We start from the raw sequence: 15,289 nt of genomic DNA on the forward strand, positions 1-15,289 counted from the left end.
TTCGTATTCTCTTTTCTGGGCATTCCGGTTTGTTACTGCATTACTTGCACCAGCGTTACTTGTTTTATTATCGAAGCAACTGTACTAAAAAAACTGAAAAATAAAAATAAAAAATATTTTTAATGGTATGATGTTTATTAAATGGTAACAAACAGTACAACTACATTTACAAGCATTAACAATATAAACAAGAAAAAAAGAAACACGTACAAAATTAAATTATAAACACTGAGCAGGAAAAGAAAAAAAAAGAAAAAATTAAAAAAAAATACGGGATACATTGGCTACACTGTTTTACCCAGAAATCTGATTTTGCCCTGTTAGCCATGTGTTGCTGATAATGAAAAGTTATATACTTGCCAAATACAGTTTCTTTGAAACTAGTAGACAGTCTTATACCCCGTGAAGTTATGATTTGTATTGCTTTTTAAGACCTACATCTCACCGAGTTGCGTTTTAGTCTGAAGAGCAAGTGCCGTTTGTGAAGCTCAAGGCTATTAGACACACTTAGTTGGTACAATAACGAACATTACAGTCTGGAGTGGGGTTCAGTTTGTAGACATAGAATGAGCCACAGTTGCGTACCGTTATGTATGTGTGATACATGCAACAAGATGGACCCGATTTTCGGCCAAAACACACTTTCCGAGTGACCCTGCCCTGCTCAACTGACGAATGCCCTCCGGTTAACCACCCAGGAGAATCTGTGTTGCATTTGTGGACCTCAGCACACTGGGTACTCATGTATCTTCCGTTTAAAAACCTGTACCAGCCTTCAGCTAGATCTTTGTCACATTTGTGATCAGCGAGTCCATAGGTCACTCGTCTTGTTTGATCAGTTATCACCTCGTGATGGAAGCATTCTGGCCATGGTTTAGTGCTGCCTGAATTAGTAAATTTAAGATTAAAATTAAATTTTACACTGCAAGTGGGTTATGCCAAAGTTAACATATAGCAAACATTAAGAAGAGAATTGATGCGCAGTGCTGTCACGAGGAACTTCGAGCTGTTCGAGAACGTGATGAATTCTTTCTCGTGTTTGATACATTATAATTTCCTAATCAAAACTGAAACTACGGAGTAATTGCTAATTTCGATCAGATGTCTAAACCACCGTCAAATGTCGGGGATTGAGAAAGGTGGGAGAGGGTGTTTACTTGCCGCCAGTCAATGATTATCTAACACAATTACCGTCATTTTTTGGTATTTGTATGTTAGCCATGATAATGACTTTTTTCACCCAGTATTGTTCAAGAAAGTTTGCCGTAAATGATCTAATAAACGCCCACTCTCAAATAAACGCCTCGTATGTAATAAACGCCTCCCCTGAAGTGTAAAGTTTGTATTAGACGCCCCTCTCTAATAAACGCCTCGTGTCTAATAGACGCCCCACTCCAAGAATCATCTCAAAAACCAAGGAAATGGTCCATAGAGTAAAATCACGCAATAAAGTTAGTTTTTTGCTTGACTCGGACATCGAAGAGGCCAACAACGCCAACATGGTTGACCCCGATGACGATAAAAACGTTGATATCGAACTATGAACGACATCTTTAGACTTTGCATTAGCGCAGATTAGATTATTCTCCTACTCACAAACTCTGTTATGTATCTTACTCCACTAGAAAACAACCCATCCTATTTGTTGTTTTGAAGTTGTTACTGTTAAATTGAAATAAACGTCTCTCTCTAATAAACGCCTCATATCTATTTAACGCCTCCCCTAGGACCCTCAAAATATAATAGACGCCCGGGGCGTTTATTATATCATTTACGGTAAGTTGTATCAAATTCTTACATTGTACTGTATTTCCGCTCCATCTGCCGCTGGGCAAGCATCTTTTAACTGCGGGACCAAACATAAAATATCCCGGTTTACAGAGGTACCTGACGTACTCCCCTACCCAGTAGTTGCTGCCGATAAGCACCGCATTCGATGGTTTTCCTGGGTGGCCACAGTTGGGTAGAACTAAAGCATGAGAACAATGCAATGAGTTACATACACCTAATTGAAGAAACGTTGACCATGTGAAAAGCGTAAACAATGAGGAGTATGATCCAATGGTATTCTGGGTAGACGGCTTAGCTAAGTCAGTAATCAAGATATTTTCTTTCTTTGAGAGCCTTAAGAGCATGATTTATGCAACCTGTCACTATAATGTTTATTCTGTCACAGAGGACTATTAATTTTTTTCTGATTTCCCAGTAAACACTTGCGTTGTATCGTTCATGGTTTATGCTTTTAATGGGTCGACGATTTTTCAATCAGGTGTATGTAGTGTTCTGTCAGTAGTTAATCTGAGTATCATTAATGCCCGAAAACAGACCCACCCGAGAATAAGCACATCAAAAAAGCGTTTTGAACAAAACTGAGCTCAGGACTTGGAATTTAGGTAAACCAAGCATAGCTGGTTTTCTTCCGATTATTTAGTAGGCTAAAACGTCCGAACAACACTTATCTTTCTAAAAGCTGAATGTACAATTATGGAAAACGGTTCATAGTGGGCAAGATTGTTTTGCTTCCTACTTGACTCTCAAGATCAAGGTGAGGGAAAAAGGACGGACTGCTAACAGTCTGGTTAATTTATACAATGGTGACTTACATATTTTTGAAGTTGTTTCCACTTTGTCGCTGTACACGTTACGAGCAACGCATCTATAGGTGGCCTGGTCTGTGGGTTGAAATTCACCAATCACAAGCTCGCTGGTAAACTCGTCTTCGGTGGAGTTATTGACGACTTGCACTGTGACGTCATTCTTGTACCACGTGACTGTGGGTAAAGGCGAGCCTTTGGCGGAGCACTTGACTCGGAGCGATTCTCGAATACCCGACACAGAGATTGAAGATGACGGTGTTGTGGAGAACATAGGAAGTACTAGGGAAGGTAAAGTAACTGTCAATGGTAGTGCACTGTAATTCAACTCTGTCAAATTTCGTGCCAAATCAAGTGGGTAACGCCTGGGTACTGGCAGTTACTGGCATTATAAACCATTAAGAATAGAAAGCACTTCTAAAGTGCCTGTACTATAGGCTACAAAGAAACGGACTCTGATCGAGCTTTGACTAAACACATTTGCATTGTGAAGTTAACGATTCTTTTCATACTAGGCTTCGTTCTTTCATTTTTCGAGGTTTTCAGCATATAGTCGAAGCACAAGTATACTAAGTTTAATATTGACTACATTCAGTAGCTCACCAACAGGCTCCACTTTTAGGAACGTTCCATGAATGATCATTCCATGTTTGTTTGTCGCAGTACAGATGTAAACTCCTCCATCACTGTTTTCAGTGTCGTTAATATGAAGACTGCCAATTCTCACTGCACTGCGATCTTGGGGGAGGGGTGACGGGGGAGACCTGTTCCATTTGACCTCAGGGGTAGGGTAACCTACCACGTCACAATGCAGTTTTGTCGCTTTTCCCAGGAAACCGATTACTTGTCCCGGAGGAGTGGTGGGGAATCTTGGTGGTCCTATACAGCACAGCAAGAACAAATATAATCAACGGCTAAATTAATTGAGGTAAGACACAAGGCACAAATAATTCAGGGCCTAAAATGTTCTACCCGAGAGGTCTGGCCCTGACTGATATCGGCATATGTTGGGTATGATAAAGGGTATGGCAATCAATCAATCAATCAATCAATCAATCAATCAATCAATCAACCAACCAACCAGTCAGTCAGTCAGTCAGTCAGTCAGTCAGTCAGTTAGTCAGTTAGTTAGTCAGTTAGTCAGTCAGTCAGTCAGTCAGTCAGTCAGTCAGTCAGTCAGTCAGTCAGTCAGTCCGTCAGTCAGTCAGTCAGTCAGTCAGTCAGTCAGTCAGTCAGTCAGTCAGTCAGTCAGTCAGTCAGTCAGTCAACAAGTAAGTAATAAAAGAAACCAACAAAAGAGCAGTCAACCAACTAACTGCACGTGATGTCGGCTTCTAAATTCAATTTCCTCGAAGTTTTCTCTGGTAGCCTAGTCCCCCGCCCCCCCCCCCCCCAAAAAAAAGGAAAGTGAGGGAAAAATAGCCGTTGGTGGCTAAAAAAATTGATTTCAGTGTTAAAACCATGTCTCCATTCGCTTACTAAACTTAAATATGCTCCGTTAGAGAGACCTCAGTATGCTCTTTTCCTTGCTTTTTAAAGGTAATCAGTATTTTGTTCACCATCCCTTACACTTCCTAATTATATCTAAAGTAACTGAAAGCGAAACAAACTTACCAAAAACAATAAGTTTCACATGTGCCACTCGAATACCAAACACATTCTCTGCGTGACACGTGATCTTTCCTTGATCCTCGAAGCGAACTGCCATGATCTCAAAAGTTTCAGCGGTAGCCTTAAATCGGCTTTGGTTACCATGGTTACTGCCGTGTAAAGACCACGTGATCTTCGGAGCTGGATTTCCGGAAGTAGAAACATTAAGTGACAGCTTGCTGCCCTCTCTGATGGAGATGGACTGTGGAATCTTGGACGTGAAACGAGGAGGAGCTGGGGACCAGAGAAAGTTTGTATGACAAGTTCTGAGAAAGTACACAACTATACCTTATATGAACTGATAAATGCAAGGGATATTTTAGCTACTAATTTCACGAAAACGATATATACCCCTAAAATGTTAATATTTATACAGTTCCACACAAACCAAAACCACACAATTAGTAAATTAATAAACATGGCTCAAAAGGGCTATAAGAGTACAAAAATGTTCCCCGCGAATCATTTCCTAAAATTCTATATTCGCTATTTTCACCGTTCCTATACTACAGCTTGTTTTCCCCGAAAAATTTTTGCATAAGCATTGTTTTCAATTTCTCTTGGGATTTACAATGACCTACAATCGTCCCAAGAGAAATTGAAAACAATGCTTATGCAAAAATGTTGGGGGTAAACAAGGTGTATTATGGGATCGTGAAAATAGCGAATCGGCCATGTCGGCGAGAAAACTTGAACAGAAAATTGCAGGTTTTAATGCTTCCAAAGACCTTCCGAGTCATTAGAGAGATTAAGCATAACGTTATACGGCAAACGGCAAACACGAGCTTGCCTTTCATTTTGTTACCTAATTATGGAATTCTAAAATTAATCCCACATAAAAAAAGGGAAAAACTCCCCCATTCACGACAAATACAAAACTACTCATTTCCGCGTACGAACGCTAAAATGCAGACGGCAGACTTTGATTTTTTGCCATTTGCGGGAAAAATAAAGGTCATGTTTAATGTCTCTAATGTTTACAACAATGTGTGCTATATTCAAAGATGTGAATCTAATTATGATAATTCGCTATGTCCAGCGCACGGGACACAAAGCCGAGAACAATTGCTTGTAATTACTTTTACAAAGGACTTAAAAATAAAACGGAAACTTCGTGCCCTTCTCTTTGCGAATAGTGTGTGGGTTCTTTAATGTCCACTTCTATCAGACTGAACCATCTTTAAACAACAGCAACAACAACAAAAACAAGAACAAACGAAAGCCTCCGTTCCTCTTTAAATAAATGGAAGCAAGGTTCTGAGTTTGTACGTACATACCAAATTTCGTCATCTCTCTTTGGGCATGTTGGGTGTAAGCCTCTAATCGTTTGGCAAGCTTCTCGATGAATGTTATGTGTACGCTAGCGCTCTTTCCTGGAAACCCACGAGGACCTCTTTTTCCAGGTGGCCCGGTTTTACCAGAGGGGCCTGGACGGCCACGACGTCCGCGGGGTCCTTGTTCACCGGGTGGGCCCTGAGGACCTTAAAGTGTCCATGTATCAATTGTGTTTAGATTTGCGTTTAGGATTATAGGAGTGGTTTTTAGGGAAGCTAGAAGGAAGTTTTGCGTATCCTCCTGAGTGGGAGACTAGCCTTTTGCAGCCACTTCCTCACCCAGCCCGAGTTTCACCCGTCTATACCGATATGGTTGCAGAGAGGCATTGTGGAAGTTAGATTTTCTTTCCCAAGATCGTAACACAACACAAGTGGCTATCAAACATTTAATACCAAAGTTCCACATCTGCGGGAATCCAATGGATTGCGCTACCCCAGATCGAGAAGTTAGCCGCATTCGCGCTTTTTTTGAAACGGATCCCGATTTAGGTAAAAATTCGACAGCAAAACAGCTGATTGATACTGACCTCTCATGCAGACAAGCTTGCCTGTTCCATTCACTGTGTTCTTAACCTTCAGCAATAAAGAGAAGACCATGAATCATTTCAGAGTAAGCGCACAGTAGTAAATAAAGAGCGTTCGCCGTTCGAACAGCCACGAGTGACTAGACTTTTTCTATAGACATTTTACAAGTCGATCTTCGCTTAATTATTGCAATGCCCTCTCACGGGAACATAATTGATAAAGTCTGAAATATTATTAGAAAGGACAATAACCTCAGTGACTCACCTACCTGAAAATAGTTTAGCGCCTTCTGAAGGCAATCTTCGTTTATGTTTTGCTTTGTTGCAGTTGTTTTAGACGTCTCCTGGCTGAGGCGATCATTTCCATCACTTCTGCGATCACGAGAATGTTTGTCAACAGTCGCAGCTGTAGAAGCTGGAATCGTCTCAGTCATGACATTGTTACTGTCACGAGTGGACAATTCGTGTCGAATAAACGACAGCTCACTCTCAAGGAAGTAAACTTTGTACGACAGAACCGCAATTGAGAGGATCGTAAACACAAGATGCAGAATTTGCACGATATTGGAGGATTTTGTGGAAGCTTGACTTGCCGCCATGTTTCGTTCAGCAGTAGTAGTAGTACGTGTTGTAACAAACTAACCCTGTGAATTAAGTTGTCTTCAATAACAGTGGCGTAAAGCCAAGGTGAAATTCTAGACTCAGCGCATGCCTCAGTGAATGCCTCTTGAATCCCTCTGTTCTCAGTTCAGCTTTTCAGCTTTTGGCAGTCAACGAATTAATAACAAAGCTTGCCTCTCATGGAGAAGGTGACATCACATAAGATGACCATGACCAACGCAGTAGACTCAAAAGTAGTGTGACACTGACCGGATTGATAAAAACACTCCTTGTTTTCCCTTTTTCTTGAAGTTTGTCGTGGGGGATACCTACAGCATGAATAAATTCATGAAGGGAAATTTTGCTTGACCTGCATCTTTTAAAACGCTTATTTCTCAGCTGTTATGGTGCGATTAAGCTCAAATTTTACAGAGACATAAAGAAATGATGAAAGATTGTGAATGTCGTATTTTATTTGGTAGATTGCATTTAACGTCGATGTTATAGCCTCGTGAGTGCCAAATTGGGAAAAACATGATTTTGTGGCAGAGTTTGCGGAACGAGTAGGAGACAGCACACTGGGATCTTGTCAAAAACTAATCAGTCAATACCTGTAGAGTGTAATTTAAGTTGAGTGTAAGTTAATTTAAAGTTTGCCAGCAAACTACGGCGGTTTAAGTGCGCAAATTTGAATTTAATGTCTTCTACCTCTTTCTAAAAGCGCTCTTTTAAAATTCCGCTTCTGTTATGACATACTACAGTATTCATAGTTTACCTATCTGCAGTGGCAAGTCATGAAGTTCTGTATCCGTGCTGTATTCTCTGCCACAAAATTGTCGGAAAAGTCAAAACTTTGAGATTTCCGAAGGTGTCCCGACCTAAATACGATCATTTTGCCAAGGATAGATGTAATTATGGTAATTATATTCCACGCTTTTATGGCGAGAACAATGCGTTTTTAAATAGGACACGATTGTTTATGCCGAATATTTTTGTGATTACTCTGAGTTGCAGAAATATTCAAATTTAAATGAAAACAAGCTCAAAGACTTCCTGCAATCTATATGAACGTATATCGCTAAGTGTTGTTTAAATTGGTTAAAATATCAAGGAAACAGGATTTTTTTACAAATCACGCGCACGCGCCCATATTTTTATCCAGTCATAAATATCTCGTAAAGTTGTCGATGTCAGTCGTTGTACGTACTTCGTGCATACGCTTTAAATAAATGCATAATGATGAGCCTAAGGTGTCCCCCGCGACCTTAAGCCAGTGAGCAGCACCTCTGCGAACTACTTGAGTTGAAAAACTTTGTTATTCTCATTTACGTGTTTCGTGTGACAAACCCGAAAACTCGAACTCCGTTGATGGATTAGTATTTTTCCTGGGCGTTCCGGTTGGCAACTGCGTTACTTGCATCACAACTGTGAAAATCAATTTCAATTTTATTATCTGAGCAACTATGCTAATAACCAGTTGTATTTAAATGGTAGAATATTTTATTGAATGGTAACAAACAACACAACTACATTTACAAACATTTACAATATCAACAAAAAACTGAAAAAGAAATTCATACTAAATAAATAACAACAGCAAGAAAAGAAAAAAAAAAATCAAAAAGTAAAAATGTGGATTGCAATAGTAGCCATCTAAGCGGAATGTAAATATGGGTATGACTCTATCACTCCAAAAATCTTTTTCCCTGTACGCCATGTGCTGTTAATAATGAATAAAATAGAATTAATTTTGTTGTGGTTCGGTGTAATAATTAAGGCAATGTTTGGCATAGCAAAGAACAAAATCTCCCTGATGTAATACGATGTTCTGATGGCTTCTGCGCATCTAGATCCGGACGCACGCAGTGTTCTGTGTATTGTAAAAGTAACATTAAAAAAGTCCGATCTCACATTGTAAACGTTATTTGCCAAATGCATTTTTTTACACTAGTTGACAGTCTTATACCCCTAAAGTTACGGCTTGTTTAAAGACCTGCACATTAGTTGCATTATAGTCTGAAGATCAAAAACCGTTTGTGAAGCTCAAGGCTATTAAACACACTTAGTTTGTACAATAACGAAGAGAACAGCCTGGGGTGGGTTTCAGTTTGTAGACATAGAACGATCCACAGTTGCGTATCGTTATGTATGTGAAATAGGTACAAGGACAAGATGAACCAGATTTTTTGCCGAAACACACTTTTCGAGAGACCCTGCCCTGTCCAACTAACGGATGTCCTCCAATTAACCACCCAGGGTAATGTGTGTTGCATTTGTGGACCTCGGCACAACTTTCGCTCAAGCGTCTGTTTAAAAACCTGTACCAGCCCACAACTAGACCACTGTCACAACCGTCGTAAGTATGTTTAATGTTCACTTGTCTTGTGTAATCATCTATCACTGTGTGACGGACGCATTCTGGTTTATTGGTACCTAAAAAAGTTCAATAGAAGAATTAGTATATTTTAAAGTGGGAGGTGCAGGGTCATACATAGCCTCCTCCGCAGGCAATTCCCTTTGTTACAGAAGGGAGACTGGGACTCAGCAAAAGAGCAAAAAAGGCAAGGGGGAGCGACAATCTCGAGCCCAGAATGTCCCACGGCTCCTCCGTCAGCGGTTGGTCAGCAGTAGCGCCGGGACACAGAGTCCATTCCTTACCGCTGACCGACGGACTCTGGGCTCAAGATTGGGGGGAGCGAGAGAAAGAAAACTCCCTCGTCCCAGTCTTCCTCTCTACAAGTCCCAGTTTTCTCTTTTTTCTCTGCTACCCCAGGAAACCCAATATTAAGGATTACAAGAAGTAGCCTGCGAAGGAGGCTACGGATCATACAGTGAAATGTATTGAAGGGGAGTTTTATCGTGTATCAAATTCTTACATTGTGGTCCAGCATATCCACTCCATCTACCACTTGGCAAGCATCGTCTGACTGCAGGACCAAACATAGTATATCCCGGATGACACAGGTACCTGACGTACTCCCCTACCCAGTAGTTGCTGCCGATAGGCATCGCATTTGAAGGTGTACCTGGTTTGCCACAGCTGGGTAGAACTAAAGCATGAGGACAATACTGTGAGTTACATATGTAGTGTACTGTTGTTAATCTGAGTATCATCAATGTCCGAAAATAGACCCACCCAAAAATAAGCCCACAAAAAAGCGTTTTGAACAAAACTAAGCGCAGGACTTAGAATTTAGGTGAACCAAGCATAACTGGTTTTCTTCGATTATTAAGTAAGTTAAAGCGTCCGATCAACACTATATCTTTCTAAAAGCTGAATTCCCACCCGAGTGTGCAAATATGGCATACGGGTCATTTACTAATGCTGTATCACGAAGCGAACGATAAATGATAACACAAGGAAAACAAAGTAAGTTTCTGTAGTCAAAATAAGTTTAAATTTTCATCATTCTTTAGCAACCCACTAGCTTGGTTGCTACAAATTATTTCAATAAAACAGTAGACTGTCCGTAAGCTCGACAGGAAAACGAAGCGGCGAAGCGTGTTTTGCTTCCTACCTGACTATCATGATCAAGATGAGGGCTAAAGAACGGACTGTTAACAGTCTGGACTCATTTGTTTGAAGGGCGGATAATGGTATCCACCGGATAGCGTTATCAGACCCTTGAACAACTGGGCCCTGGTTTGTGCAATGGCGGCTTACATATTTTTGAACTTGTTTCCACTGTGTCATTGTACACGTTACGAGCAACGCATATATAGGTGGCCTGGTCAGCGGGTTGAAATTCACCAATCACAAGCTCGCTGGTAAACTCGTCTTCGGTGGAGTTATTGACGACTTGTACTGTGACGTCATTCTTATACCACGTGACTGTGGGTAAAGGAGAACCTTTGGCGGAACACTTGACTCGGAGCGATTCCCGAATACCCGACACAGAGATTGAAGACGACGGTGTTGTGGAGAACATAGGAAGCACTAGGAAGATAAAGTTATTGCCAATGTCAGTACACTGTGTAGCGGCCAGTGCTCGAATAAACACGAAAACGACGACTACTGGAGTTTACTCGAGGTATTAAAGGCACCAAGAGGAATTAAGTAGTTTACGGACAAGAGTTTTAAATTGATCGGAAGTTTGTTGTCAGCAAAATCCAAGATCCTATGGTAAACTGAGATCAACAATACTAGAAAATCAAACCTAATATTCCGATCATTCCACGAAAAAGTTGCAAGACGATAGAAACCTCGAGCTTACCGTCTAATTGTTAATTAGCTAACATCCAGGGCACCGTCGTTACACACTGTAACTCAACTCTGTAAGATTTCGCGCCAAACCAAGTGAATACCGTATATACTCGAATAAGCGCTTATTAAATTTTTGGCGCCTCAAGTGCGGCGCTTATTCGGGTGCGGCGCTTATTTGAGGGCGGCGCTTATTTAAAATTTGGACGCCACAAAGAATCTTATCTTTTACAGTTATTGAAAAGAGCGTCTTTTGACCGTCAGTATTTGTCTCTTGCTGAGACAGAAGTGGCGCTAGCTGTCGTGGCAAAGTTTGCGGCCTTCACAACATTTACAGAACTACGTATTGTAAGAGTGTTGAATAGAAAAACTAATGGGCGAGCGATTAAACAATCACTCATACCTGCAAAACATCGCTTTTGATGCAAAGAAATGTTCAAGCTTGTTTTAGAGTTGTTTTGTAGTGCCGTTTAAAGTTAAACGAAATAAGAGCGCCGCATCGGGACTGCCGCGCTTATTCGGGGGCGGCGCTTATTCGAGTAAATACGGTAGCTGAGGAAGGGAACGTCTGATCGAGTACTGGCAGTAACAATTAAGGATGAAAAGCACTTCTAAACTGCCTGTACTATAGGCTATAAAGAAACGGACTCTGATCGAGCTTTGACTAAACGCATTTACATTATAAAGTTAACGATTCTTTTCTTACTAGGCTTCTTTCTTTTACTTTCGTAGGTTTTTAGCATATAGTCGAAGCTCAAGTATATTAAGTTTAATATTGACAACATTATAGCTTACCAACAGGCTCGACTTTCAGGAACGTTCCATGAATGATCATTCCATGTTTGTTCGTCACAGTACAGAAGTAAATTCCTCCATCGCTGCTTTCAGTGTTGTTTATGTGAAGGCTGCCATTACTTACTGTACTTCGGTCCTGTGGGAGTGGTGCGGGGGGAGACCTGTTCCATTTGACCTCAGGGGTAGGGTAACCTACCACGTCACAATGCAGTTTTGTCGCTTTTCCCAGGAAACCGATTACTTGTCCTGGAGGAGTGGTGGGGAATCTTGGTGGTCCTAAACAGATAGTCACAGCAAGAATGATAATCAACGGGTGTTGATTTAGGTTAGCCCAGCGGCAAAAAGAGGTGCTTAAAATTTTCTAACCCGAGAGGTCTGGCCATGACTGATATCCTTGAAAGATGTAGCCAGTTGGGTATGATAACACGTATGTCCAGGATTGAACGTACGCAAATATTGTTTATTTAGTACTTCATGTTTCACTGGGGTATTTGACATTTTATTATTACTTCATATTTGACAGAATCTTGTGTTTTGGTGAGCTTTTATCAGTGAGGACACCTTGTGATGCCTATCATAAAGAGCGTGCATCTCATTAGTGTTAAGCGTTAGGGACAAAGAAAGGAGAGTGGAAAAAGAAGCGAGGTATGTGGCGGCTATAAAAAAATAAAAAAAAAATTAATAACTTCAGTGTTAAAACCATGCCTTAATTCGCGCACTCCACTTTAGACCTCAATGTGCAATTTTCTAGCTTTTTTAAGGTAATTCTGTACAGCACTCTGCACAGCACCATTTACCCTCCCCTATTGTATCTAAAGTAACCGAAAGCGAAACGAACTTACCAAAAACAATAAGTTTAACATGTGCTACTCGAATACCAAACACGTTTTCCGCGTGACACGTGATCTTTCCTCGATCTTTAAAGCGCACTTCCATTATCTCAAACGTTTCAGCGGTAGCCTTAAGTCGGCTTTGGTTACCATGGTTTCTGCCGTGTAAAGACCACGTGATCTTCGGAGCTGGATTTCCGGAAGTAGAAATATTAAGTGACAGCTTGCTGCCCTCTCTGATGGAGATGGACTGTGGAATTTTGGACGTGAAACGAGGAGGAGCTGGGGACCAGAGAAAGTATGTGTGATAAGCTCTGAGAAAGTACACAACTATACCATATATAATGTAGCCTGCACAACAGGCGGTTTATTTTGCGGGTCGCGAGACACAGCGAACGCGAAGCGCGAAGGAAAAATACTTTTCATTAAACTGATGGGTGCAAACGATAGTTACTCGGCTACTAGTTTTATTGTTAATATTTCTACAGTTCCAGACGAACCAAAACGATACAATTATTGTTCAAAAAAAGGTGATAACTGACACGTTAGTTCCTTTACAGAGGTATCTTCAAACCGCTATAACTAGTATTAGAACAACAGTGACTATAACATCTCACATCATCAGCAAGAACAACAGCAAAACCAACAAAAACCAGTGAAAAACAGTAACAGCAGCAACAACAACAACAACAACAACTGGAAACCTCCACCCCTTTAATTTGTACTGTAATGGACGTACTTACCGAATTTCGTCATCTCTCTTTGAGTGTAAGCCTCTAATCGTTTGGCAAGCTTCTCGATGAATGTTATGTTCATGCTTGAGCTCTTTCCTGGCGACCCACGAGGACCTCTTCTTCCAGGTGGTCCAGTTTTACCAGCGGGTCCTGGACGGCCACGACGTCCGCGGGGTCCTTGTTCCCCAGGTGGGCCCTGAGGACCTAAAATTAATGATTGTTCAATTACTGTCAATTATTAATAATTGTGTTTAGGATTTTAGTATCATATGATTCACTGGTACATCCTTACAATAGCTTGCAAGCTAACTATCTTTCATCCATCTTCAGTTCGACATCGTCTTTCGATGTGCTGTTTGAATTGAGCCAATCAAAACCGATGCATACCGCGGCGGTGTTGGTTAACCCACAAGTTGGAAAGGTCATGCTTGTGGGCTGTGATTGGCGGATTTCAATCCGTCTTGTTTGTTTAGCACGTTGAAAGATGGATGTCGTTCAAAAACCGCTAAGCACGTAACACTGAAAGTGGGTGAAATTAAAAGACAGGTTATTAGGGAAGAGAGAAGAAAGTATTGCCTATTCTCCTAGGTGGGACTAAGTCTTTTCCAGCCACCCCTCTCCCCCCACCCTAGTATTTTTTATTCAGGTTTCCCAAAACCCGTTTATGCTTATCTGGCTATCTGGTTCAAGAGAGGCATACATTGAGGGAGTGCGTGAGGTTTTTTGGGGCAAGAATCCAACACAAGTCTCTATCGAACAAATACGAAATTCCCCGACATCTGTGACTACCCCAGGAGTTAAGCCGCGTTCACGCAATTCTTGAAACCGATCCCGATATAGGTACAAATCGACATTCAATTTCCTTATAAGGAAACAGCTGATCTAAACTGACCTCTCATGCAGGCAAGCTTGCCAGTTCCGTTCACTGTGTTCATAACCTTCAGCAATAAAGAGAATACCATTAATTATTTCAGAATAAGCGCACAACAGTAAGAAAATAGTGTTTTAAAACAGACTTAAAGTCAGCTTTTCGCCGTTTGAACAGCCACGAGTGAATAGACATTTCTACAGACATTTTACAAGTTGATCTTCGCTTAATCAATGCCCTTTCACAGGAACATAATTGATAAAGTCGGAAATATTCCGAATATTATTAGAAATGACTTTTAAAAAACTCAGTGACTCGCTTACCTGAAAATAGTTTAGCGCCTTCTGAAGGCAATCTGCGTTTATATTTTGCTTTGTCGCAGTTGTTTTAGACGTCTTCTGGCTGAGTCGGCCATTTCCATCACTTCTACGATCACGAGAATGCTTGTCAACAGTCGCAGCTGTAGAAGATGGAATCTTCTCAGTCATGACATTGTTACTGTCACGAGTGGACAATTCGTGGCGAATAAACGACAGCTCACTCTCAAGGAAGTAAACTTTGTACGAGAGAACCGCAATTGAGAGGATCGTGAAAACAAGATGCAGAATTTGCACGACACTGGGGGATTTTGTAGAAGCTTTACTCGCCGTCATGTTTCGTTCAGCAGTGTTGGGAAGAAGTAACCTCAAACTAACCCTGTGAGCTGAGTTGTCTTCAATAACAGTGGCGTAAAGCCAAGGTGAAATTCTAGACTCAGCACTTCCTCATAATTTAAATGCCTCAGATCTGTTCTCTCAGCGTGTCGGGATGAAAAGCAAAGAGATAATCAAAATTGGCCCCTCATGCATGGGAAAGTCAGGAAAGAGGGCATCACATAACAGTTCAGCGCTGCCAACGCAGCTGGACTCAAATAACAGGGTAGAATAAAACCATTAAAATTTCAGACTGATCATGAGTATGAAGATCTCGTACATGCATGGCCATTTTTTTTAGTTTGTCGTTAGTAATCTGTCTTTATCTAATTCCCTTAGTCATAATGATCTAGGCTATCATTACATCATTGGAGTTTTTTGTTTAGAAAACAATCGTTTAGGGGTTTTATCCAATTTGAAAAGAATTTTGCGCGACAAATAAATTACGTTTTGACAACTTTCCAATT

At 40.9% G+C, this 15,289-nt stretch overlaps 2 protein-coding genes across 2 annotated transcripts; both read right to left on the reverse strand.

Moving 5' to 3' along the window:
* Window positions 1-129: 129 nt before the first annotated feature.
* On the reverse strand, window positions 130-6,871 carry LOC144646420 (uncharacterized). The gene is made up of 8 exons (XM_078506008.1): window positions 6,372-6,871; window positions 6,106-6,151; window positions 5,522-5,725; window positions 4,209-4,478; window positions 3,198-3,473; window positions 2,604-2,876; window positions 1,799-1,969; window positions 130-884 (listed from the first exon to the last, which is right to left on the reverse strand). The coding sequence occupies exons 1-8, from the start codon at window positions 6,699-6,701 to the stop codon at window positions 508-510; spliced, it is 1,947 nt and encodes a 648-aa protein (XP_078362134.1). The 5' UTR covers window positions 6,702-6,871; the 3' UTR covers window positions 130-507.
* A 1,327-nt stretch (window positions 6,872-8,198) lies between these two features.
* LOC144646424 (peroxidasin homolog) lies at window positions 8,199-14,924 on the reverse strand. Its single transcript, XM_078506011.1, has 8 exons — window positions 14,454-14,924; window positions 14,155-14,200; window positions 13,272-13,466; window positions 12,541-12,810; window positions 11,699-11,974; window positions 10,367-10,639; window positions 9,579-9,752; window positions 8,199-9,135 (listed from the first exon to the last, which is right to left on the reverse strand). The coding sequence occupies exons 1-8, from the start codon at window positions 14,781-14,783 to the stop codon at window positions 8,765-8,767; spliced, it is 1,935 nt and encodes a 644-aa protein (XP_078362137.1). The 5' UTR covers window positions 14,784-14,924; the 3' UTR covers window positions 8,199-8,764.
* Window positions 14,925-15,289: the final 365 nt, after the last annotated feature.

Source organism: Oculina patagonica, chromosome 3, assembly GCF_052425735.1.
Source record: "Oculina patagonica isolate OP01 chromosome 3, crgOcupat, whole genome shotgun sequence".
Lineage (NCBI taxonomy): Eukaryota > Metazoa > Cnidaria > Anthozoa > Scleractinia > Oculinidae > Oculina > Oculina patagonica.